Raw genomic sequence first — 26,992 nt, 5'->3', positions numbered from 1 at the left:
TAGCAGATATGACTTGCACTGGTGTGACACTGTGCCCTGGCAGGACCTGGAGCGCACAAGTGTGAGGGAAACTGACTGCTATTATTTCACAATAAAAAAGTTTTTTTTTTTTTTTAAATGTATGTACACTACTGTTTTAGCAGATATGACTTGCACTGGTGTGACACTCTGCCCTGGCAGGACCTGGAACGCACACGTGTGAGGGAAACTGACTGCTATTATTTCACAATAAAAAAGTTTTTTTTTTTAAAATGTATGTACACTACTGTTTTAGCAGATATGACTTGCACTGGTGTCACTCTGTGCCCTGGCAGGACCTGAAACGCACACGTGTGAAGGAAACTGACTGCTATTATTTCAAATTAAAAAAAGGTTGTTTTTTTTTTTTAAATGTACACTACTGTTTTAGCAGATATGACTTGCAGTGGTGTCACACTGTGCCCTGGCAGGACCTCAAACGCACACGTATGAAGGAAACTGACTGCTATTATTTCAAATTAAAAAAAGGTTGTTACACCAGATATGAGTGGTGGCACTGGGCAAGTGGGCACAGTATACACTGTGAGCCTGAGCTGGCAGGCAGGCTGCAATTAGATTACACAGGGAAAAAAAAAAGCAGACTGATGTTCTAGCCCTAAAACGGGCTTTTTGGGGTGCTGTCCTTACAGCAGAGATCAGATGAGTCCTTCAGGACTGTAGTGGACACTGAATACACTAACCTAGCTATCGATTTCCCTATTAAATCATCATCAGCTACACTGTCCCTCCTCTCACTAAGAATGCAGGCTCCGAATGAATCTAAAATGGATGCTGTCCAGGAGGTGGGAGGGTCTGGGAGGGAGTGTCTGCTGCTGATTGGCTGGAATGTGTCTTGTGACTGTGAGCTACAGGGTCAAAGTTTACTCAATGATGACGACTAGGGGGCGAATCGAACATTGCATATGTTCGCCGTCCGCTGCGAACGCGAACATGCTATGTTCGCTGCAAACTATTTGCGGCAGAACTGTTCGCGACATCACTACTCAGTATTGCTGAACTGTGCTATTAATGTTGACAATACCAACTAATGTACAGCTCTTAAAACAAATAATACATATATTCTATACAAGTGGCTGCAATCACAGTCCGAGAGAGTAAATTGCGGATAAACCTAACTATCGTAAAAACAAAAGCCATAAAATCAAAGAGTAGTAAAACTTCACATGCAAAGCGATACAACTGCTTTGGATTTACCCATCTAATATAAACCAAGTTATGATAATCTTCCTTGGAGGAGCCCTCAATCATTTTTGTCCTCACTTACTGCCTCTAGAGTCCCCTATGGTAATACCAGGGCCCCCCTTATACCACTTGCAACTATCAGTGCCCTCTTCTGTAATCCCACACCGCCCCCCAGGGGGCAGTACCACCCACTTTGACAGTCACTGATCTAGACCATTCTGTAAATTTATGCAGTCATGTATTTCTTTTTGTGCTTTTCTAGGCACTGGAAAAATCTGTTGTCCTCTGAACCTCCACCTCCAACAATTTTAACTCATATTTGTCTAATACTCACTAGCAGAGGAGAGAGACACCATTATGCACTTATTTAGGAACCACTGGTTCTAATAACAATAACTACAATATTTCAAGTGCATATAAATTGGAATACATCAAGTAACAGAACTATGTAAAAGTTTGTTGTCCTAAATTCTTCTGCCTGGGCCAAAATATGCCTTTGCATAACCTGAGTGAGTGCATGATTTAACGCCATTTGTTGTCTTGGTAAGTAACTTGTGTTTAACATATGAGTAACAAAATGTAAATGTCAACATGAGTAAAGCACTCTTGGCTGAGTCAACTCTTGAGAGCAATAATGTCTATTATTGAGATGGGGGCACTGTCTTCTTGTAAATGTTATCAGATTGGAGAATCACCCTCTAAGACTTTGAAAACCACTGCCCTAAATCCTTCACATAATAGAGTTCTATGGTAGTGCACATTAAAATTCATGTTGGATATTGTTTGGATATTGTTTGAGCACTAAGTCAAAGGTGCACTAAGCAGATTTTGTGCCAACAGCAGTGTTCTTCATGTAGTGATATGCCATACTATTAATAGTAATGATTTACGTCAAGTCTTAAAAGGCTTTACATTTTACAGCAGTATTTTGGGTTGTGCTGTTTTCAGTCGCTACTGGTTCATTTCTATGTTTTGTGATAACCTGAAACCAAACAAAACAATCAACTTGACTTTACTGCTAAAAAGCCAAGGGTGTCATTTGTTAAAGCCATAAAATCAAACACAGCTATTAGATAGATGCTATATTATATATTTAGAAAAAATAGACAGTTTCAAAAAGGAAAGTAAGACCCAGCACCAAAATAACATGGCTGATCCACTTTAAAGGTTTTTGTAACAATAGATACACAAAATAGCAAGTACAATGAATTTGTATTTTTTTTTTTAAATTTGCAAAGCACATTAATAGATTTACATATGTCACTTCCAACAATTATGTTGCTTTATTTTTTAATGTGAACTAGGCAAACCGTTTTAAACTCACTCCCGTGGGCAATTTATAAAGTATGAAATTAATGTTTTTGTTTTTTTCTCAAAAAATCCACTGAAACCAGTTTAGATGCATATTTTTCTAAGACGTACGGCATTGACAAAATATTTTGTAGAGCATAACTAGTCATGCAGACTTCATATTACTGTTAAAGGGAAATGGGAAATTGCTGCTGTTTGTATACCAAAGCGCAATACATAGAGAATTCACTTGAAAATTACCATTTTATTACTTATCTCTCCTACCTCCCACTGGGAGTGTAATTTCTTCTGCTGGCTATGTTTACATATCTTTTTTTTATAGCTAATACTTCAGTACTGAAAAATATGCTGCCTGTATGGCAGAAGTGTTTATAACAAAACTGCATCTTCAGTTTTCGAGACACATACACACTTCTGAGTCTACCTACATATGTTCTCATAGAAAGGAGCTAACAAAAGTAAACTGGAAATTTGTTTTAAAGTTGCAGTCTCTTTCTGAATCATAAAGGTTTAATTTTGACTACAATTTCCCTTTAAAGTAATATAAAATCCCAAAAAATCATTTTGTGATTCAGACAGAGCATTCCATTTTAAAAAAATGTTTCCAATTTACTTCTGTTATCAAATTTGCTTCGTTCCCATGATATTCTGTGTTGAAGAGATACCTAGGTAGGCATCTCGAGCACTAAATGGTAGGAAATAGTTCTGCCATCTCATGCTCTTGCAAATGGATAACATTCTTGCAAAACTGCTGCCATATAGTGCTCCAGAAAATGGCTGTCTCTTAAGCTTACGTCCCTGCTTTTCAACAAAAGATACCAAGAGAACGAAGAAAAAAATGATAATAGAAGTAAATTAGAAAGTTGTTCAAAATTGCATGCTCTATCTGAATCATGAAAGAAAAAAGTTGGGTTTCATATCCCTTTAATATTAGTTTGATATTGTAAAATGAACTGCACTATCAAACAAGTATCCTTGAAGGGACAAGCAGGAGGGACTGACTCATCCTTAGTACTACTTTATCTTTAAAGGGTTTTGAAGCTATATCTTCAAAATAAGATGGACAAACTAATTTCTAACAATAATACAGAAATCTGTAGAGAAAATCCATTAAAATGTATACCAGGATTATTTTTTTATATTTCCCTTGTGACTTCATAAGTAAGCATATATTTATACAGCATTAAACTTAATATTATTTATTAACACGTATATTTTAGACATACCCAAGGAAACATCAAGTTTATGTAACAATACAAATATATGTAAATATAGAAGTAATAAATATTTAAACCTTATGAAAAGAAAACAACATTTTCCCTAAGGGACTGAATTCATACAATTTAGTCTCAAGAATAGGCCAAGTATATGATGATTATTTTTTAATAGTTAGCTCCAAGGTGATTGTAGATCTTGCCTAGAGTGTCCTTAAATGCATCTCCATCATTCAGTATCTTGATAGAGTCTGAAACGATTGGGCTAGACAAAAATAATAGAAAATGCAATTAATTATTAGATACAGTAATCCTATATATCAGCAACTAAACACTGTGTTGGAAACAGTTTAACACTACGATATTGTTAGGACAGTTTTCAAAGTTTTGCATTTCAAGACCAGTTCAGGTATGCTATTTTTAAAAATACTGGTGAAATCAGTGCTTCTTGAGACACTCTAGCCTTTTTCAAAAGAGTACAACAAACACAATTTTCACAGCATTTTTTGTTTTTTGTTTTTTTTTACAGCAAAATTTGGCAAAATTAATAATTAATTATTTTTCTAATTTACACATTTTTAGCCGGATTACGAGTGGAGCACAAAATCGTGCTTACACACCCACAATATTTGCGCTTCACTCAATAATACTGGTGCACACACACACAAAAAGAGTGCGCTTCCATAGGCTCTATTGGGTGCCTTGTTCTCATGCCGACAGACACGGCAGAGAACCTAACACAGCAAATGGGGTAAGTCGCACAGTGATGGGCAGCAAATGTAAAATATATATGTAATTTAATATATACATATATATTTGTGTTTATATGTGTATATACACTTATTAACACATAAATATATTTGTATATAAGTATATACATATATATTTACAGTGAACACACAGTCCCCATAGGAATATGTAAAGGCACTTTTCACACCTCACATCCCCTAACTTTAACCCCTAAAAACTGCTTTGTGCAGTCATTTTTAGAAAAATTAAAGATGCTCATATTTTGTTTTTATTACAGGAACAATAATTTATTTTGGGGGCAATTGGGGACATGTTTTTAAAAATAACCAGAGATCTGCTTAACCACCCACTTGTAATGGCTGGTTATTTATCATGCGCCTGTAAACGGGCGAATTTGCCTGTTTCCAGGAAAGCAATAAATTAGCGCTTTTTCTTGTAATCCAGCCCTTTGTGGGGAAATATTTTTTTAGGTTATTCAAAATAGGTTATTGACCAAGGGGTAAAGAAATTGATATGACCTCACGCTTCAAACCTACTGCACAGACAAACGGTTAAAATTTTATTTCAGGGCTTAGCGATACTTTTAAATAGACCCTTGGGTGCTTTTAAAGTTACATTAATTATATATAGGAGCTTTTATTCATTTTTTTTAAATTTAGTGTTAGTTAATTTTAGTTTATTAACATAATGATAGTTGCTGCCATAATAAAGTTCACAACTAACTGTTTGCAGTCTTTAAAGAACATTTTATTGCAAAAAAGATATGTTCTAAATGTATCAGAAGTATAAAAATTAGATTTTCTTTCCAAACTTTCTTGCCAAACTATTGCCGAGATTACGAGTTTGGCGTTAACAGGGGAGCGTTGCTAACAAGACTTTTATTTCTAACGCTACCTTAAGCCAACGCTGGTATTACAGTTTTTTTAAACCTAGCGTTAGCCGCAAAAAGGTGAGTGTAGAGCAAAATTTAGCTCCACATCTCACCTCAATACCAGCGTTACTTATGGTAGCGGTAAGCTGGCTAAACGTGCTCATGCACGATTTCCCCATAGGAAACAATGGGGCTGAGCTGGCTGCAAAAAAAGCAGCGTCCAGCTTCTAACGCAGCCCCATTGTTTCCTATGGGGAAATTAATTTTATGTCTGCACCTAACACCCTAACATGAACCCCGAGTCTAAATACCCCTAATATTACACTTATTAACCCCTAATCTGCTGCCCCTGCTATCGCTGACACCTACATTATATTATTAACCCCTAATCTGCCACTCCGGACACTGCCAAAACCTACATTATAGTTATAAACCCCTAATCTGCCCCCCCCCACGTCGCCACAACTATATTAAATTAATTAACCCCTAATCTTCCGCCACCAACGTCGCAGCCACTATAATAAAGTTATTAACCCCTAAACCTAAGTCTAACCCTAACCCTAACACCCCCTTATTTAAATATAATTTAAATGACCTCGCATTCTACTGGCTGATCCAATCAGCCAATCGGATTGAACTTCAATTCAATTGGCTGATTAAATCAACCAATCGGATTTTTCCTACCTTAATTCCGATTGGCTGATAGAATCCTATCAGCCAATCGGAATTCAAGGGACGCCATCTTGGATGACGTCATTTAAAGGAATATTCATTTGTCGTTAGTCGTCGGCCTAGAAGGATGGTACGCGCCGGAGGTCTTCAAGGGGGAGCCGTTCCTCGTCGGATGGATGAAGATAGAAGATGCCGCTTGGATGAAGCCTTCTCCCGGTCTGGATGTCCTCTTCTGCCCGGATAGGATGAAGACTTCTGCCGGTCTGGATGTCCTCTTCTGCCCCATCGGATGAAGACTACTGGATGGATCGGATGACCGCTGGTGCCCGGCTGGGTGAAGACGGCTCAAGGTAGGGTGATCTTCAATGGGGTAGTGTTAGGTTTTTTAAGGGGGTATTGGGTGGGTTTTAGAGTAGGGGTGTGTGGGTGGTGGGTTGTAATGTTGGGGGAGTATTGTATTCTTTTTTTTACAGGTAAAAAAACTGATTACTTTGGGGCAATGCCCAGCAAAAGGCCCTTTTAAGAGCTATTTGTAATTTAGTATAGGGTAGAGCATTTTATTATTTTGGGGGGCTTTTTTATTTTATTAGGGGGCTTAGATTAGGTGTAATTAGTTTAAACTTCTTGTAATTTATTTTATTTTCTGTAATTTAGTGGGGGTTTTTTTTCGTAATTTAGTTTATTGAATTTAATTGTATTTAATTGTAGGTAGTTTAGGTAATTTATTTAATGATAGTGTAGTGTTAGGTGTAATTGTAACTTAGGTTAGGATTTATTTTACAGGTGAATTTGTACTTATTTTAACTAGGTAGCTATTAAATAGTTAATAACTATTTAATAACTATTGTACCTAGTTAAAATAAATACAAAGTTGCCTGTAAAATAAATATAAACCCTAAGCTTGCTACAATGTAACTATTAGTTATATTGTAGCTATCTTAGGGTTTATTTTATCGGTAAGTATTTAGTTTTAAATAGGAATAATTTATTTAATTTTGATAAATTTATTTTAAATTAAATTATATTTAAGTTAGGGGGGGTTAGGGTTAGGTTTAGACTTAGGTTTAGGGGTTAATACCTTTACTATAGTAGCGGCGATGTTGGGGGGGGCAGATTAGGGGTTAATAAATGTAAGTAGGTGTCGGCGATGTTAGGGCAGGCAGATTAGGGGTTAATACAAATTAACTAATGTTTGCGAGGCGGGAGTGCAGCGGTTTTGGGGTTAATACATTTATTAAAGTGGCGGCGATGTCCAGTCGGCAGATTGGGGGTTAATAAGTGTAGTTAGGTTGCAGCGACGTTGGGGGAGGCAGATTAGGGGTTAATAACTATAATTTAGGTGTCGGCGATGTTAAGGGCAGCAGATTAGGGGTTCATAAGTATAATGTAGGTGGCGGCGATGTCCGGTCGGCAGATTAGGGGTTAAAAATGTATTATAATGTTTGCGATGTGGGGGGGGGGCTCGGTTTAGGGGTTAATAGGTAGTTTATGTGTGTTAGTGTACTTTTTATCACTTTAGTTAAGAGTCTTATGTTCCGGTGTTAGCCCATAAAACTCTTAACTACTGACTTTTAAATGCAGTCAAAGTCTTGCCAGGAGAGGGTCTACCGCTCACTTCTTCCAAGACTCGTAATACCGGCATTAGGCAAATCCCAAAGAAAAGATAGGATACGCAATTGACGTAAGGGGTTTTGCTGTAGCCTCAAGTCGCGGAAGAAAAGTGAGCGGTAGACCCTCTCCTGCCTGACTCGTAATACCAGCGTTAGATAAAAAGCAGCATTGGGACCTCTCAACGCTGCTTTTTAAGGCTAACACCAAACTCGTAATCTCACCGTATGAGTTTAATTAAAATTTTACACTTGTTTTCTTTAGGGTTCGATTTCTTAACTTCGTTCAGTATTGTCAGTATGTTTTCCAGTGAAAACAATCGCAAAATGTTTCTGCCATTAATACCCCTGAAGATCAAAATAATTTCCCCCCAAAACAACATTAATTTAAAAAATTGGGTTTAGCAAAGCAATTAAATCTCAGGATGAAGGGTCAGTATTTTTAATTGTGCAATTACATTATTCTCCAAAAACCATAGAGATGTGTGTATATCTTTCTAAAGGACTTAACTCCTTAACGCCGTTAGGACATTCCATGCTGTCCTAACTGCGCTGGGCTTTAGCGCCATTAGGATGGCATGGAACGTCCTAGCCGTTCTGCTGTACTGAAGCAGCTACGGCTTCCTAACTTGGATTGCGGACTGGAGGGCGTGCCTAGCGTCATAGGCACTCTCCTCAGACACAATCCCATCATTGAAATCACGCATGTACGATGTAATTTTTTACTAATTTGTTTACATCGGAACTTTGTTCCGATGTAACAAATTAGTACCAGCAGGAAGGGGTTAAACAACCAAATTATTGATATAGTAGGCATGTGTGTTTGTTGGGTAATAAATGTATTTTATCCAAGAGCAAAACCTAATTTACATTAAAAACTGATGGATTTGTTAATAAGTTGAAAAGTGTTTTTTACATTTTTTTTTAAGTCTTTTTAGCTGTTGAATTTGATAAGAAAAAAATAGCCCTAAATGTGTAAATGTGTTTTGGCTTGTGATCAGAAAAACAGGACTGGTACATGTTAATTATAGGCTAAAACACACCAGTACATTTCTATTCAGAAGTGGCAAGAGTTTTCACTCCTGGGCAGGAAAGTGACAGTATTTGGTGAGGCAACAGTGATTGACGCTCCAAATTGACTCACCAGAGGTTTCCTGCTTTAAAGCTGCAGTGCATTGCAAGGGTTAAACTCAGTCTTATGTTTCATTCTTTGAGAATATAATTTAAAGAGCTATAATTCCGTTATACTCCTTGCTATGGTAAACACATAGGAGCCGATTTATCAAGTGTCTGTCCTACATTATCCACTCAGCGGATCATGTCCGACAGACATCGCTGAATACCGACAGCAAATGCTGTCGGCATTTAACATTGCACAAGCAGTTCTGGTAAATGCTTGTGCAATGCTGCCCGATCGGGCGGATTGATGTCCGCAGCCTCAGAGGCAGCAGAAGAGAAGACCGCTGCTTTTTAACTGCTGTTTCCGGCGAGCCTCAAGACTCACATGGAAACAGCTACATTGGGGCCGATTGACAGTTTGTTAAATCGGCCCCATAGGGTCAAATTATGAATAAATTGCTAACAGTTACGCACAATCGATAAGGGGTTTATCGCAGGTTTTTCCACGCATCAGATTTACTGTTCGTATTACAAGTTGAAAGTAAATGCGATCGCTTGAGCACAATAGCGATTTACACTAGAATGATTATTGTGTCCTCAGAGCTCTGATTATAACAGTTTCGCGAAATGAAAAAGTGTCACAAAACACATCAAAAATACATTACAATGTACAGTTACATTACAAAGTATAATAACACCATCTAACAAAAATTATTAAAAAAAAAATTTACACTAAAAAGTTATAAGGGCTCAAAGATTTAAGGTCTCAGGTGGTAGGGAAAAAATGGCAGGCAAATGGCTTTAACATTGAAATGCATACATACACATGTCTAAATATGGATATGTGTGTGAGTATATATATATATATACTGTATCTATCTATCTATCTATCTATCTATCTATCTATCTATCTATATATATATATAAATATATATATATGAACAGATTAATTTATATGTGTATATATATATATATATATATATATATATATATATATATATATATATATATATATATATGTGTGTTTGTGTGTGTGTGCATTGTAGCCCTTTGTTGTTAAGTAGATGAAATTATGTAAAAGCATATTTATGCAATATTCAAATTTAATAAAGTGCACATAGCATAACATAGTATTTTTAAATAGATATTCATATATATATATATATATATATATATATATATATATATATACACACCTATACCAAAATACCATAAGATATAGGAATATGTATTTATCAATAAATAGAGCAAATTCTGCAATGTGCAGAACATTGGAATGTAAAATTTTCAGATTTTTATGTTGGGTTAGTTCACATGAGAATATGCGATTGGGTTTGCTCGCGAGTTTCATGTTTTTGCCCCCACTTTTTTTGCTACATTAACTTCTATGGGGGAATACATGAACGCACGAGCTATATTCTTTCTGCGCTCCTCTGGTTTCAGTTGTAAAAAATATACATGGTGGGATCAATAGTGGGCATTTGGGGGTGGACATTGTGTGACACCATCTGCCATCGTGCTTAGTCACGGACTGATTATCCAATATTTTTGTGGGTGACAACCTTATCCCCACAACCAAAGTCTTTTTTCCCCCAGCATTTCTGCCAATGGGCTGTACAGTCAATCGAAGGCCCGTGCCTCTGCTCAAACATAGTAAATAAAGGCCATATAGCACTTTGAGCAGAGGAGTGCACTTTGCTTCTCGCAACAGAATGGGCACTATTATATATTATATATATAAATAAATATATACTATATTTTAACTGGTTTTTATGGCATGTGGTGATGAGTCTGGGAAAGTCGGAAATTTCATAAAGTATAAAACACCCCTAAACAAGGTTTGGGAAGTCTCAGCCATATATTGCTAAGTACTTTTACAAAACTTAAAGGGACACTAAACCCCCAAAAATGTATTTCATGGTTCAGATAGAGAATACAATTTTAAACAACATTCCAATTTACTTCTATTATCTAATTTGCTTCATTCTTTAGATATCCTTTGTTGAAGAAATAGCATTGCACATGGTTGAGCCAATCAGACGAGGCATCTATGTGCAGCAACCAATCAGCAGCTACTGAGGCTATCTAGATATGCTTTTCAGCTAAGTATATCAAGAGAATGAAGCAAATTAGACAATAGAAGTAAATTAGAAAGTTGTTTAAAATGACATGCTCTTTCTAAATCATGAAAGAAAAAAATTGGGGTTTAATGTCCCTTTAAAGGCTACTGCCCCTTTACTTATATTTATTACATTATCTAATTATATATTGCAAGACAAAAAAATGTTTATTTAAAATGTTTTAGAACATACCTCAGAGTATGGTTATAGTTTACATATTCCCTGATCCTTCTTCTTACACTGCAAAACAAAAATATATATATACATATATAAAAAATGAATGCCAATTGATGCAAGATAGTTAGTAACAATGGCCTAAAGATCTCAACACCGCAAGGTCCCTCAAACAATTTAAAAAAAGACACATTCTAGCTTCAAAGGAGAGACACTTACATTACCAATTAATGCTCAAAAACAGCCCCCAAAGATTTTGTGTGATTTCTTTCCATGACGGCAAATTTATGATTATCGGAATTATCTATCTTTTAAAATTACACAAATTGTGGTGTTATCTGTCCCTTTAAGTAAGTAAAGCCAGCAATACACTACTAGTATGGAAATGAACACCGCCACTGAGTGACACAAGGCAGTCTTTGTGGCTACTCATAGGTCTGGCACACAGTAGTGCAAAACTGTAATCAATTAGGGCATTTTTTTTAAGTTATTGCTGTTTTATGGTCTTTAACAATAAATCTTTTTGGTTTATAAGGATTATATGTGGTACAAGTTGAGAACCAAGATTTGGAATAGCAAACTCTAAAAGACTGGATATGATCCCTATGTATAATATAAAAATAATATCACATAATTATTTAGTATTATTTAGAAACATAAGCTGCTTCTTTTGCTTTTAAATAATCAAATTTTTTCATTTTGATTCCTTAAAACCAGAAGAAGATCCAGCTTTATTTCTGTATTTAATCTGTTGGCAGGAACTTAAACATACTAGTCATGGGTGGCAACTCTTCAGAATTGTATATGGCTGGAGATCTGGACAGTAAACATTAGGAGGTGTTAGGGATAGAAATATGTTTAATGCATCTGGAAATCCTAAAGTATTTAATTGAAAGATCTACAAGCTCACAGTGTGTGAATTTATACAGGTTGTAGCGAACGTAAAGATTCTAACTTTGTTCTGGGTTGCCAGTACTGTGTTGAATAAGTGTGATGATTGCATCACTGTATGGATAGCAATGGTAATGATATATATATATATATATATATATATATATATATATATATATATATATATATATATATATATATAGATATTGCATGTGGTTCTCACCTGTGGTTCAGGGGTAGTCTCTAGCTGATTATTCTTTGAAACTCTGTATGCTTTGATCGATGCTTCTTTCAGATCTATTCCAGATACAAGGCCATCCACATTATCTGCATCGTTTAGCAGACATCTGAAGAACATTAAAAGACACTGTATGTAAACAGCAACGTTAAAGATAAAAAAAAGTTTGCATTACAATTCTCTGGAGTAGGGTTCTTCAAACTTTTTTTCCTAAGACCCAGTGCAATGATACCACATATGTTTGCGACCCTTTTACATAAATACATATCTATATCTATACTATAATCGTGTCTGTAAAGCGTCCGTCGGTGTCGCCAGTTGCGCACACATCCTCAAAGGAATGTTGGCTGTGCGAGTCAGCCAAAAGAATATTGGCTGAACGAGGCAGCCAAAAGAATTTTGGCTGTGCGAGGCAGCCAAAAGAATTTTGGCTGTGCGAGGCAGCCAAAAGAATCCACCTGGATTCAGGTGGAACTTCGGTGGATTCTTTCACCACCCTGCCATTTTAGAAATCCACCTGGATGCAGCGTAGGCAAAGGAAGCAGCATTAAGAAAAGAAAAACCTAACCCTGCACAAAGTATGAAAAAAAATAAAACTAACCGCCCTGACAAAGTATTAAAAAAAATAAAAAATAACCACCTGCACGAAGTATTAAGAAAAAAAACCAAACTGCATGTACGAAGTATTAAGAAAAAAAGAAGAAAAAAAACGGCTGTACAAAGTATTAAAAAAAAAAAAACCTAACCCTTTAACCGCCAAACCCCCACAACAGAAGCTACATAAACCTTAAATCGCCAACCCCCCACAACGCCAACTAAATAAATTACATTATTAACTGCTAAACCGCCAAACCCTGCAACAACAACTACCTACCTAATTATATTATTAACCCCTAAATCGCCAACCCCCACATCACAATAAACCTAATTAAACTATTAACCCCTAAACCGCCAACCCCTCACATCACAATAAAACCTCATTAACCTATTAACCCTAAACTGCCAAACCTCCACATCGCAATAAACCTAATTAACCTATTAACTCCTAAACCACCAACCCCCTACAACGCAAATAACTAATTTAATTCCTAAGCCCCCTAACACCCCCTAAATTAACCCTAATTACATAAACTAAGTTACAATTAAAATAAAAAATCCTAACATTAATTTAAAAATAAAACCTAACATTAAATTACAAAAAAATTATCTAAAATTACAAAAAAATAAAAAAGTCTAAAATTACAGAAAAAAATAAACAAAATTATCAAAAATTAAAAATTAAACCTAATCCCTATGAAAATAAAAAACAAAAACAAAATAAAAACACCCCCTAATCTACACTACCAATAGCCCTTAAAAGGGCCTTTTGTAGGGCATTGCCCTAAGTTAAACAGCTCTTTTACATTTAAAAAATACTAAGTCCCCCACTAACAGTAAAACCTCCCCACCCACCAAACCCCCCAAAATAAAAAAAAATAACACTAAAAAACCTTAACTACCCATTGCCCCTGAATTGGCATTTGTATGGGCATTGCCCTTAAAAGGGCATTCAGTTATTTTACTGCCCTTAAAGGGGCATTCAGCTCTTTTACAAGTCCATTAAATCCCTAATCTTAAAAAAAAAAAAAGCCTAAGCCTAACCCCCAAATAGGTACTCACCGTTCCTGAAGTCCAGCAGAGATGATCTTCTTCCAGGCGGCTCCATCATCTTCTATCTTCATCCGGAGCGAAAGTGGCACAGAGCGGAGATACTGAGCTGGCTTCTCCGATGCGAGGGTCTTCAGATTCCGATCCGGATCTGCTCATCGGGGAAGACCGCTCCACACCTCCGCTCCGTGTCGCCTTCTTCTCTGGATGAAGATAGAAGATGATGGAGCCGCGTACAGTGAGTACCTATTTGGGGCTTAGTCTTAGGCTTTTTTTTATTTCTTGGGTAGACTTTTCTTTTTAGATTAGGGTTTTTTGGGCTGTAAAATAGCTTATTGCCCTTTAAAGTGCAGTAAAAGAGCTGAATGTCCTTTTAAGGGCAATGCCCATACAGATGCCCCTTAAGGGGCAATGGGCAGCTTAGATTTTTTTAGACTTAGTTTTTTTTATTTTGGTTGGGTGGGGGGTTTTACTGTTAGGGGGTATTTTGTAATTTTTACATATAAAAGAGCTGATTTCTTTAGGGCAATGCCATACAAAAGGCCATTTCAAGGGCTATTGGTAGTTTATTGATAGATTAGGGGGTGTTTTTATTTTGGGGGGGATTTTTTATTTTTATAGTGGTATTAGTATAGGTTTACATTTTTTATTTTGGATAGCTTTGTTTATTTTAAAAAAATGTTTTTTTGAAATATTAGCTTTGGGGTTTGTCATTTTTTAAACATAGACTGCCCTCTGGGCAGGCTTATCACCTAGTATTTATATATATATATATATATATATATATATATATATATATATATATATATATATATATATATATATATATATACACATATCTATATATATATACTGTATATACAAATGTATATCTATCTATATATACATATATATATGTATATGTACACATATATATCTATATATAAACACACATATATATATATATATACACATATATATAAACATACATACATACATACATACATATACACACACCCCATCTATATATATATATATACACATATACATATATATATATATATATACACACACACACACACATATATATATATTCTGGGCAAAATACAACAACATATAAAATTAGAAGTTTTCTGTGGAAAAAACAAGCCTTCTGGCCTATCTAGATTTGTTAATGAACAACACAATGAGGCCTATTTATGAAAGGTCTTGCGGACCTGATCCGACTGTGCGGATCAGGTCCGCAAGACCTTGTTGAATGCGGAGAGCAATACGCTCTCCGTATTCAGCATTGCACCAGCAGCTAACAAGAGCTGCTGGTGCAACGCCGCCCCCTGCTGACTCGCGGCCAATCGGCCGCCAGCAGGGAGGTATCAATCAACCCGATCGTACTCGATCGGGTTGAATTGCGGCGATTCCTGCCCGCCTCATCAGAGCAGGTGGACAGGGTTATGGAGCAGCTTCATAGCTGGTGTTTCTGACGAGTCTGAAAACTCGCCAGAAACATAGCCCTTCAAGCTCCATACGGAGCTTGATAAATGGGACGAATAGAGTTATTTTCTCTATATTTTGTGCATAGTGGAGGATTTTAAACTCACTTTTTGCCTCCCCCTAATTTTAAATGTATTTTGCCCAGAAATCAACTTCAACAAGCAGTGATTCAAACCTTCTCCCAGCTAATGAGTGGCAAAAACCACAAAACAGTCTGTCCTGGGATGGTTCAGAATCACTGCACTAACCCTAGCTAAGCTTATAAGCTGTGTGAACAGTGATGCTTTGGCGTAAAGGGAATCTGCCTAAAAGCAGATTTGAAGTAAAAAAGTGTGTTATTGTGAACCTCATTTGCATATCCTACCCAAAATCCTTTGCTGCATTGGAAACAATGTAATTCAGAGTTTTTTTGTGGAAAAAACAAGCCTTCTGGCCTGTCTAGATTTGTTAATGAATTATACAATGAGTTATTTTCTCTATATTATATATATATATATATATATATATATATATATATATATATATATATATATATATATATATATATATATATATATATATATATATATATATATATTGATGGGTATATATGTGTGTATATGTGTATATATATATTATATATATTATGTTATATGGGTAATTTGAATCTCACATATTAAGCATATTGAGGGTAACTTTAAATCTTGTATCAAATGTTTATAATGCAGCATTCCACAAGTTTCTTTTTGTATAAGTTGTAACATATGTTTCTAATATAACATCCTCTCTACAAATGGTTATATGGGCATATTCTGTTATGTGCTATAACAACATTCTTATTTCCTGTGGGCCCCTTATGCAGATGTGAAGTTAACTACGTTTTTTATATATTTCCTGTGACCTCATGTATGACGTATACATTCCTATAAATTCTTTGTGTGTTCTTCAAATAAAGGGGACTTTTGTGAAAACACTCAGTTGCATGTGTGTGTGATTTCAGTGGTCACCCCAGGGCCCTGAAGAAAACGTGTGCCGCACCCTTATCAGCCAGAGCAGAGCTAAGGAACAAAAGAAGTAACCCTACAAAACTGGCGTCAGAAGTGGAATGAAACAGGGAACTCTCGGAAGGTAAGCTGAACAAAGAGTCTTTTTATTCTGACCTTTTTTCTCTTACCACGAGACCCCTTAAGTTTCATTTTACATAGGAATAGTTGGGGAATATATATTTGTGAATCTTTGGTAGATTCTAAAAGAGGAATAGTAGATTTTTTTGGTAAAAATCAGGTTAAATATATATATGAATCTTTGGTAGATTCTAATCAAATCTTTGATTAAAAAATAAAAAAAATAAAAAGGGAATAAGATTTCTTTGGTAGAAATCAGGTTATATTAAGTCTGGCTGAAGGGTTAAACCACACATTTTCTTGCTGCTTGCTTTTGAAATATTGCTGTAGGCTAACATTGCTTTAAAGTTATAAGATAGATACTGCATTGTTTATATGAATTTTTATGCTGTTTGCTTTTAAATATGCTGTATGGCAAAATACTGTTTATTTGTATGAAGTGTTAAGGAAGTAAAATACTGCTTATTGTATATTGTATTAAGAAAGTAAACTGTTGTTAATATGTATTGCTGTTTTTAAATGTTAGTAAAACGCTACATTTTTTTCTGGTGAAGGGTGACCTTTGACCTAGAGATAATTAATGCCAGAAACTACTGAAAGGATCAGCATAGTGATATTTTTTTTTCTTTCTCTTGTTGTAAACTTAAGCATTAAGCACAATAACTGGTAACGGAGTACAACCATTCTAGTTAATGTGGTTTTTGCAAAAAGATTCAATAATTAATTGCTCTTAAAGGTAAAGGTATTGTATTTTTTTATTTTTATTATTTTTTATTATTTATTTATTTTTTTGTATTGTATTATATTTAGTTGTAAATGTTTTAAAAGATAAGTTAGGAGTTGAGAATGGGCAAATCCCAGTCTAAACAATTTCCATCACCTATGCAAGGAGAAAAATGTAAAGATTATGTGGGAAAATATAGCAGATTGGACAGAAGCTATGAGAAGCTCTGATCCATTCCCCAGAGAGGGGGATAATGATACATTTCATATGAATATGGTAAAAGGGTTGTGTCTAGGTGATGAAGAGGCATTTCCATGGTATAATGGTGATCCAAGATGGAATATGGATTATATGAAAAAGGGTGGGGAAAATTGGCTGACTGTTGCTCCATACTGGCGATATATTGATATAGATGGGAATAAAAAGAAGGGTAAAAGTGAGAAGCAAAAACAGAAAGCATATTCACCCCCCTGCACCATATAATGCCCCTCACCTACCTTTGCCATCATATAACAGACTATATCCTAGCCTCCCATCCCCTAGTGACATAGATCTAGAGACTATTGCTATTGCCTCTGCTCAGGTACCCCAGGAATGGACCTTGCCAGGACCTTCTGTAACTCCCCGATACCAGGTCACTAAACCCCCAATTATGCCCAAACCCCCGATTAAGGTTGAACCAGTAACACCTTCCTACCCCCCTACAATAACCCCACAATATAAAAGAGGGAATGAAGAAGTAGAGGAGGAGGAGGCAGCTGTACCAGAAGCTAGTATGCCATTTCTTACTGTGGGAGACCAATTAATTATTAAACCTTTGTCCCGGGTGAATTAAGGGAAATTACCAAGGGAGCCCCAAACCCCCGTCAACATCCATCAGCTTGTATTATGTATTTAAAAAGAATGTTACAAGGACAAAACATGACACAGACAGATATAAGAATTATTATTGATGCACTTCTAGACTATGACCCTGAATCAGGTTGGGAGTGGGGTAATGTAAAGAGTATTAGTAAATTGAGTCGAGATCCAACAATTAACTATGCCCTAAACACACGTCAAGGACTTGATGAAATGTGGACAGAATTAAGTATAGAAATGCATAGAATATGGAAGGATAAACAAAGTATGTCAATTGCACTAGCGTGCAAACAGAATACAAAGGAAACAGTAGTAGAATTTGTTAAGCGTTTTTATAAATGCTGGAAGGAAGAGGCTGGAATGGAATCAGGAGATGCAATGGGCTCTCTGAAGGTCCAGACTTGCATTAGTAATATGCAACCTCAGCTTTCTTTGTTGGTGAAACAACTTGTCTCTGATTGGCCAGAGTTGACTCCAGCAGAATTCTTGAAAATAATTCATGAAAAAGAAGGGGCAGGAAATTAGAAGGAAAAAACGCTGCTTTTTATCAAAAGCAGAGTTTACAACATTGTGATCCATTCCAGGCCAGGGAAAGGGATAATACAGGGAGTAATAGAATGTATGTGAGAGGTAGAGGGAGAGCTAGAGGAAGAGCTAGAGGGAATTATACTTCAAACAGAACACATTGTTTTAACTGTGGGGAACAGGGACATTGGAAAAATGAATGCCCAAAACCCCCTAATAATTCTGGCCCCTCTTACAATCCCCGACAGTATAACAGACAGCCTTACATAGCCCCTGCACCCATGGAGGCACCCAAACACAACATACAATGGCCATAGGGGTGCCTAGAAGGTAGCACTCCAATTTTTCCAGTGGTGTCAACAAGTTATCATGAGCAACCGTACTTAGTCCTAGAAGTAGAGGGAGAACCCCTACCATTTCTAGTAGACACAGGAGCTACATGCTCTGCCTTATGCTCAGATATGTATGATGGCATTACTGGAAAATCTGAACCTTCTCTAGGGATTAATGGAGTGCTGACTCAGACTCGCATCACACCGCCACTTGAAGTTAGGGTACCCTGTACTGGCCAACAACTTTTGCACCCATTTCGTATTATAACTGGGTGTCCCCTTAACCTTTTGGGTCGTGATCTTATGGGTCCCCTTGGTTTGAAAGTAGCTGTCACTAGACAGGGTGGGTTAGACGTGAGTCTATGGTCCACTAACCTGTGTTTTTTTAATGACATATTGACAGATGTCCCATCCTCTGTATGGGCATCTTCAAAACTTGATGTTGGTTTAGTTCAGTGTACCCCATATAAAGCCAGATTAAAACCTAATATTACTCCAGTGTTTATTAAACAATATCCATTGTCTAGAGAAAAGAAAGAAGGGATAAGACCCATGATAGAGGAATTCCTTAAACAAGGAATCCTCCGTCCAGTAGTTTCTCCCTATAATACCCCCATAAATCCGATCCCAAAGAAAGACAATGAATATAGGTTAGTACAAGACCTAAGGGCAATTAATGAAATAGTAATCCCAATTTCCCCAATAGTCCCAGATGTTACAACCTTACTCACAGCCATTCCACATGACGCCTGTATATTTACAGTCATTGATTTAGCTAACGCATTTTTTTCAGTCCGATTGGACCCTGGGACACAGCTACTTATGGCTTTTTATTATGATGGGCGTCAGCTTACCTGGACACGCCTCCCTCAAGGCTATGTGGCCTCACCTGCGGTCTACTCGCTGGTGCTCCAACATACCTTGCGGTCATGGACTCCCAGCCAAGATTCCGTCCTCCTTCAGTACGTCGATGACCTACTGTTGTGTAGTCCTAACCAGGAGGCTAATACAGTAGATACAATAAGTCTGTTAAAACACCTTGCTGCTGAAGGTCATAAAATAGCAAAACATAAGCTACAAGTAGGAGTGACAAAAGTGGATTACCTTGGTTTTGTGCTTTCCCAAGGCCACCGGTCCATTAGTCCCAAACGAATCGAAGCGATTCAACAGATTCCAAGCCAGTTACTAGAAAGGACATGCTAACCTTTCTAGGTATGATTAATTATTGCAGACAATGGATTCCTGAGTGCTCCCATCATGATTCCATTCTAAGGCAAGCCACAAAAGGGGATAGCCCTGAACATATACAATGGACCACAGACATGACTAAATCCTACATAGCTCTGAAGACTAGCATTATTAGTGCCCCTGCTTTAGGACTACCTGATTATTGTAAACCATTTCACTTGTATGCGAGGGACAATTGTAAAACCATGGCTGCTGTCTGTGCCCAAGAGCATGGTGGAGGCAATATGCGTCCCGTAGCTTTCTTTTAAAAAGTAGTTCCAATACCGGTACAAGGGATGCCGGCGTGTCTCCGAGCATTGGCGGCTTGCGCCATGGCTGTAGAGATGGTTGAAACAATCACATTAGGTCATCCAATAGTACTACACACTAGTCACCAAGTTTTACATCTTGTAAAAAATGTCACTACCCAACACATGACTTCTCAAAGACTTTCTGGTTATGAATGTATATTACTGAATAATACAAATCTGACTATTAAATATAGTAGTGTATCCTCAGGGCCAACTCAAATACTTAGTGCCTTACTTACAGGATCACCAGACTTTCCAACAGATCATGATTGTATAGAGGTAATACACCACATTACCACACCAAGACCTGACTTGATGGATAAACCTTTTGACCATGCTGATAATGTGTTTGTTGATGGTTCTTGTTCCCGACCTAGTGATGGTATTTATAAGACAGGCTATGCTGTTGTGCAACTACCAGACATTGTTCTAGATGCAGGCCCCATTCCTTATCCTTCTGCACAAGCTGCAGAATTAATAGCACTTGCAAAAGCATGTAAATTGTTTGAAAATAAATCTGTTAACATTTACACTGACTCTCGCTATGCTTTTGGGGTTGTGCATGATTTTGGTATGATATGGAAACAACGTGGTTTTGTTTCAGCAGATGGCAAGACCATCTCTCATACAGACCTGATTAATGAACTTTTAGAGGCCATACAACTCCCAAAGGACATAGCGATCATACATTGCCGTGCACATACATACAAGTCTGACCCTATTTCCTTGGGTAATGCTCTTGCAGAAAAAATTGCTAAAGAGGCTGCTTATGTTTCTCATACACCCAGATCCACCATCCGTATGTATGCTGTTTTAGCCCCACCTTCATGTCCTACAGACCATATGCTTCTTGAACTCCAGGGACATGCCACTCCTAGTGACATATCTTTCTGGACTACTAATGGGTTAACTTTAGATGAGAATGGTTTGTTTTCAAAAGAGGGGAAGGTGGGCATACCGGAAAGCAGTGCATCACTCTTTATAGCACAAGCCCATGGTGTTGGACACCTAGGTATAAAACCAACAACTAACTTGTTGAAGCAATCTTTCTACATTAGAGGTATAGGTGATCATTGCAAGGCATATATTAATAGATGTGTATATTGCTTACAGACCAATGCAACCATCCCCAATAAAGCCCAGCATGACCACTTACCCCCACCTACAGCCCCATTCACACATCTACAAATTGATTTTACACATATTCCAAAAACTGGCACTAAACAATTATATCTGCTTGTAATAGTTGACCAATTTTCTAAGTGGCCAGAAGCTTTTGTTACCCAGAGGGAAGATGCAAAAACAGTTGCTAAAATTTTAGCCACTGAAATAATTCCCAGATTTGGTTGTCCGCTTCAGGTTAATTCTGATAACGGTCCAGCGTTCATTAGTAAAATCACACATGAGTTAGTAGAATGGTTACAGATTAATTGGAACTTTCACATTCCCTACCATCCTCAAAGCTCAGGTATTGTAGAAAGAATGAATCGCAATATCAAGGAAAAACTTTTAAAGGCAACAGCAGGTACATGGGTTAAATGGCAAAACTATTTACCTGCGATTTTAGCAGAAATCAGAATGACCCCAAATAGGACAACCAGGTTGTCTCCATTTGAGGTCCTAATGGGTAGACCATTCCCGACTCCATGGGTAAAAGGCCCACTTATCATTAAAAATGGTGATTTAGATTGTATTAAGGAACAATATGTAAAACAATTGATTGATAAATTGAATGGCATCTATGGTGATGTGTCTTCCCGTTTACCTCTTCCCTCACAGGAACCAACCCATCCTTTCAAGCCTGGAGATCTGGTCTGCATTCGCCAGCTGAATAAAGCAAAGAAAGGAGGTTTCCCGTTCAGCAAGCCAGTCACTGTGATCGCTGTAACCAGGACTGCCATACTGACTGACGACAAGGACATCTGGATACACGCTTCACGAGTGAAACTCTGTCCAAAGAGAGGAGAAGCGGGTGACAAGCTATCGGTCACCCCTCACAAAGGAGAAGTGGGTGATAAGGTATCGATCACTCCTCACAAAGACCAGGATGACGATCTCAATCATGGATCCAAGACATTCCTGCAAGATCTTCCTTTTCCTAATGGGGATATTGATATTTGTGTATATCCCAATAGTATTAATAATGGCATGCTATTACTCACCTGAAGATGCTGGACACTTTACACCTATTTGTTTACTATTATTAACATTGTTTAACTGTTACATGTCTTGTACTTATGAAAGAAAATATAAGGTATGATACAAGATGCAGAAAAAGTTCAACTGCAAAATTTAATTAGAGGTAGACCCAGATAGTTTATATTGTAGGAACATTACAGGTTATGTGATCACAATGTGATCAAAGAGGGGAATGATGGGTATATATATGTGTATATATATATATATATTATGTTATATGGGTAATTTGAATCTCACATATTAAGCATATTGAGGGTAACTTTAAATCTTGTATCAAATGTTTATAATGCAGCATTCCACAAGTTTCTTTTTGTATAGTTTCTAATATAACATCCTCTCTACAAATGGTTATATGGGCATATTCTGTTATGTGCTATAACAACATTCTTATTTCCTGTGGGCCCCTTATGCAGATGTGAAGTTAACTACGTTTTTTTATATATTTCCTGTGACCTCATGTATGACGTATACATTCCTATAAATTCTTTGTGTGTTCTTCAAATAAAGGGGACTTTTGTGAAAACACTCAGTTGCATGTGTGTGTGATTTCAGTGGTCACCCCAGGGCCCTGAAGAAAACATGTGCCGCACCCTTATCAGCCAGAGCAGAGCTAAGGAACAAAAGAAGTAACCCTACATATATATATATATATATATATATATATATATACACACACACACATATATATATATACATATATTTATATATATCACTTATCTCTCTCTCTCTCTCTCTCTCTCTCTCTCTCTTATATTTATATATTAGTGCCTCTGTGTGTGTGATGTTACAACATCTGAGAAAGTTCTAAGAAAAGCATAGGAAAGTTGCAAAAATGTTTAGCTAAGTAAGGGGTTAAGCAAATGTAAAGCCTGTGAGAGTTACTGACCTTTTTTTTCTACTATTAGAATCAAGGGGCAGAAGTCAGTGAGGAGGATTTGAGTCATCTAAGGCTGTCTGGTTAACTTGGCACAAAGAGAAGGGGAGGAGCTGCCGGTAGCAAGGAGTTATGCATGTGCTGTTCTTCTTTGTGCAGATAAGTGAACACAGACCTGATAGTGCAGCCAGCCATGGAAAAAAAATTAGCTGTGCTAAGGTCCAGAAACTGTTAGTAGTTTAAGACTGCAGTTTACCGTACAGGTCTTCTTATCAGTAAACAGCCCTTAGCACCCTCCCCGCTAATGAGTAATTGTAATTATCTGATTGGTTATTCAGTGTGTCAAAGGTTCCTTCCTTCTCTTACCAAACGTGCAATAGTACGTTTTTTTACAAATAGCGTTATGTGCATTTCTTTTGTGAGAGCTTTTCTTATGTCTGACTCTTGCTGACACTGTACAATAGCCTTTAAGCACAGTGCACAGACGGCATTTGCATTGTGCTGTGTGATACACATACAGGGTCCTAGACTACATAATTTTGATGCCAAGTACATGGTAAATTGAAAAAGCACTATGTAGAAGCATGCCTATGCGACCCAGTAAACATGGTGTTGCGACCCAGTAATGGGTCGCAACCCGTGGTTTGACGAGACCCTGCTCTAGAGGATAAAATTATAGAAACATTTTATTACTTGGGTAAACATATGTGTTTACTATGGATATGACTTGATGCTCCTATATGAAATTTATGGTTGAACAAAGCATTGTGACATAATTTATACTATAACAATCTATACTATAATCTAGTGCTGCAGAATCTGTTGGTGCTCTACAAATAACCGATAATAATAATAATAATAATATACCATTTTTTTATCTAATTTTTTTTTTTTTTTTTTTTAGTTTTCAAATTTTTTATTAACTCTTAATATACAATACAGTGTATAAACATAAGTGTAACTGAGTCACCAATTACAGAATATAGGAATAAATACAGTTCAAAACACATCTTTATCAATGATGTAAATACATTCATTGTTTCATATTCATAATTAAAAGTAATAGAATTAACTAACCAATCCATGTGTGTGCGTATGGACGTTCACATTTTAGATCCTATCGAAATTCCAGACTATTTGTAAATATCTGGTGACTCCCAGATGTGCCTCAAACTGTCACTATAGAGTAGATAGCATATATAAGAGAAGAAAGGAAGGAGAAAGAGATTAAGAATGGGGAAAGGGTGTAGTTGTTCAGGAGATGAGGGTAAAAAGGTAGGAAAAAAAAAAAAGGGGGGGGGGCGTACAATCAATCATCTGCCTGTCGAAGAAACTATTTTTTGGGGATTTTATGTGCTTGAAGTGGCCCAGAGCTCCAGCATATATTCATGAAGTTCAATTTTATCATCTCTCAGATACATAAAGCGTTCCAATTGGAGGTGCCTATTTATCTGATTTTTCCAATCACTAAGGACGGGTACCGTAGTGGATTTCTAATGTTTGGGAATGAGGGATTTGGCACTGTTAAGAATAATAAACAAGAGTTTTTTTTTTTATTTGTCAGCTAGTTTAGGTAGGCCGTGGAAGAGTAGGAGATCAAGCTTTCTATTAACTGTGATTTGTAGTTTAGCGTCTATCTCATCACAAACTCCCTGCCAGAACGGCTGTATTAACCCACAGTTCCACCAAATGTGAGAGAGAGTACCCTGTTCCCCACATCCTCTCCAACACTTCCCATCCGTCTGTTTATATATCTTTTTTATTCTACTGGGGGTAAGGTACCAGCAGGATAGGTATTTATAGTTAGACTCAAGTATCTTTGCCGAAACAGAGGCTTTTGTATGTTTTAAGAATATTCGTTGCCATTCCTTGTCTGTGGGGTGAGGATCTAATACTCTGTTCCACTGTCTAGTGTAAGATGGGAGGGGCTTTTCTTTATATGCTACTAACAGATGGTACATGATAGAGATGAGGTGGCCCGGTGCTTTTGGTAACAGACAAAGTGTTTCGAGTGTAGTTAATTGTCTAGTCAGGTCGGACCTTCTTGTGTATGTAAACAGAAAGTGTTGTAACTGTAGGTAGAAATACCAGGAGACTTGGAGGCCGGAGTTCTCCAGATCCTCCCTGTTTTTGAGTTTCCCGTTCACGAAAAGTCTATGATAAGATGTTTGGTCCAAGTGTGCTTTATTTAGGTTCAGAATGTGTATATTCGTGAATGGTATGTCTGGGTTTTGAACAGAGGATGTCAACGGGGAAGGGTTTGAAGAGACATGAGTTGATTCTATCAGGATCCTATCCCATTGGGAAAAGAATTCTCTAAGAAGTGGATAAGAGTTAGCTATTTTAGGTTTTGTTTTGGGAGAGACCCACCCAAGAGAGCCCACATTATGGGTTCTTAGTATTGTCCTCCCCACCTGAACCCAAGTTTTATCTGGTCGGTTGTTGCCCAATTCTATTTGGTGTTGGAGGTTTACAGCTCTCCTATAAATCAATAAGTTGGGGACCCCTAGTCCACCCCTTTCTGATATAATGTGCTTCTTGCCACCCTTGGTCTGCCCCCCCCCATATATACTCCTCTATTATGTTCTGCATTCTCTGTAAGTAATTTGTAGGGAAGGGGATTGGGAGGGTCTGCAAATAGTATAAAACCCGAGGGAGGATATTCATTTTGACTATCCCAATTCTGCCTAACCAGGAAACTTTTTTATTTTTCCACGAGGACAAGTCACATGTGATCGATTTGAGTAAGTGTGTGTAGTTGGCTTCAAAAAGAGAATCTGGGGTCGGAGTTAAATTAATCCCGAGATATTTTAGTGTGCGTGTTTGTAACCGTAATGTGCAGGAGCTCACAAGTTGACATAACTCAGGCTGAGGGAGGTTTATATTTAATATCTCTGATTTGGTTTGGTTCAGGTGGAAATTTGACACCCTACCATATTCCTCGAACTCTCTCAAAGATTCTGGGAGCGAAGTCAGTGGGTTCGTAAGAGAAAGCAGAATATCGTCCGCGTACAGAGATAATTTGTGCTCCTGATGTCCAATTTTGATTACGGTAATTTTACCGTTATCCCTAATTCTCTGTGCCAATACTTCTATTGTTAATGCAAAAAGCAATGGTGACAGAGGGCACCCCTGTCTGGTCCCATTACTGATTTGAAAGGGGTCAGATAGAATGTTGTTTATTTTAATTTGCGCTAAGGGTGCCGAATAGAGGGAAAAAACTTGGCTTATAAATTGGTGTAATAAATTCATCTTCGACAGGGTAGCCCGGAGGAAAGCCCAACTGACCCTGTCGAAGGCCTTCTCGGCATCTGTGGATACAAGTATGGAGGGAATTTTATTGCATTGTGCGTAATTTACCAGAAGGGCGGCTTTTATAGTATTTTCCCTGGCCTCGCGGCCTGGGACAAAGCCTACTTGGTCAGGAGATATTAATTTTGGTTAGAGTTTGTTTAGTCTAGTCGAGAGAATTTTAGCAAAGATTTTTAAGTCCACATTGAGGAGCGAAATTGGTCTAAAATTCTCAGGGCG

The 26,992-nt window shown here is 37.2% G+C and overlaps 1 protein-coding gene across 1 annotated transcript in view; it reads right to left on the bottom strand.

Moving 5' to 3' along the window:
• Window positions 1-2,290: 2,290 nt before the first annotated feature.
• Window positions 2,291-26,992, bottom strand: part of LOC128653587 (mucin-2-like) — a 44,825-nt gene continuing 20,123 nt past the window's right edge. The window contains exons 4-6 of the mRNA XM_053706966.1: window positions 12,174-12,297; window positions 11,078-11,125; window positions 2,291-4,011 (exon numbers count right to left, since the gene is read on the bottom strand). Coding sequence (XP_053562941.1) covers window positions 11,090-11,125; window positions 12,174-12,297 — 160 coding nt within the window. The 3' untranslated portion in view covers window positions 2,291-4,011; window positions 11,078-11,089. The remainder of the gene's footprint in view (window positions 4,012-11,077; window positions 11,126-12,173; window positions 12,298-26,992) is intronic.

This window comes from Bombina bombina, chromosome 3 (assembly GCF_027579735.1).
Source record: "Bombina bombina isolate aBomBom1 chromosome 3, aBomBom1.pri, whole genome shotgun sequence".
In the NCBI taxonomy this organism is placed as follows: domain Eukaryota; kingdom Metazoa; phylum Chordata; class Amphibia; order Anura; family Bombinatoridae; genus Bombina; species Bombina bombina.
This window is presented reverse-complemented; position numbering and strand designations above follow the sequence as displayed.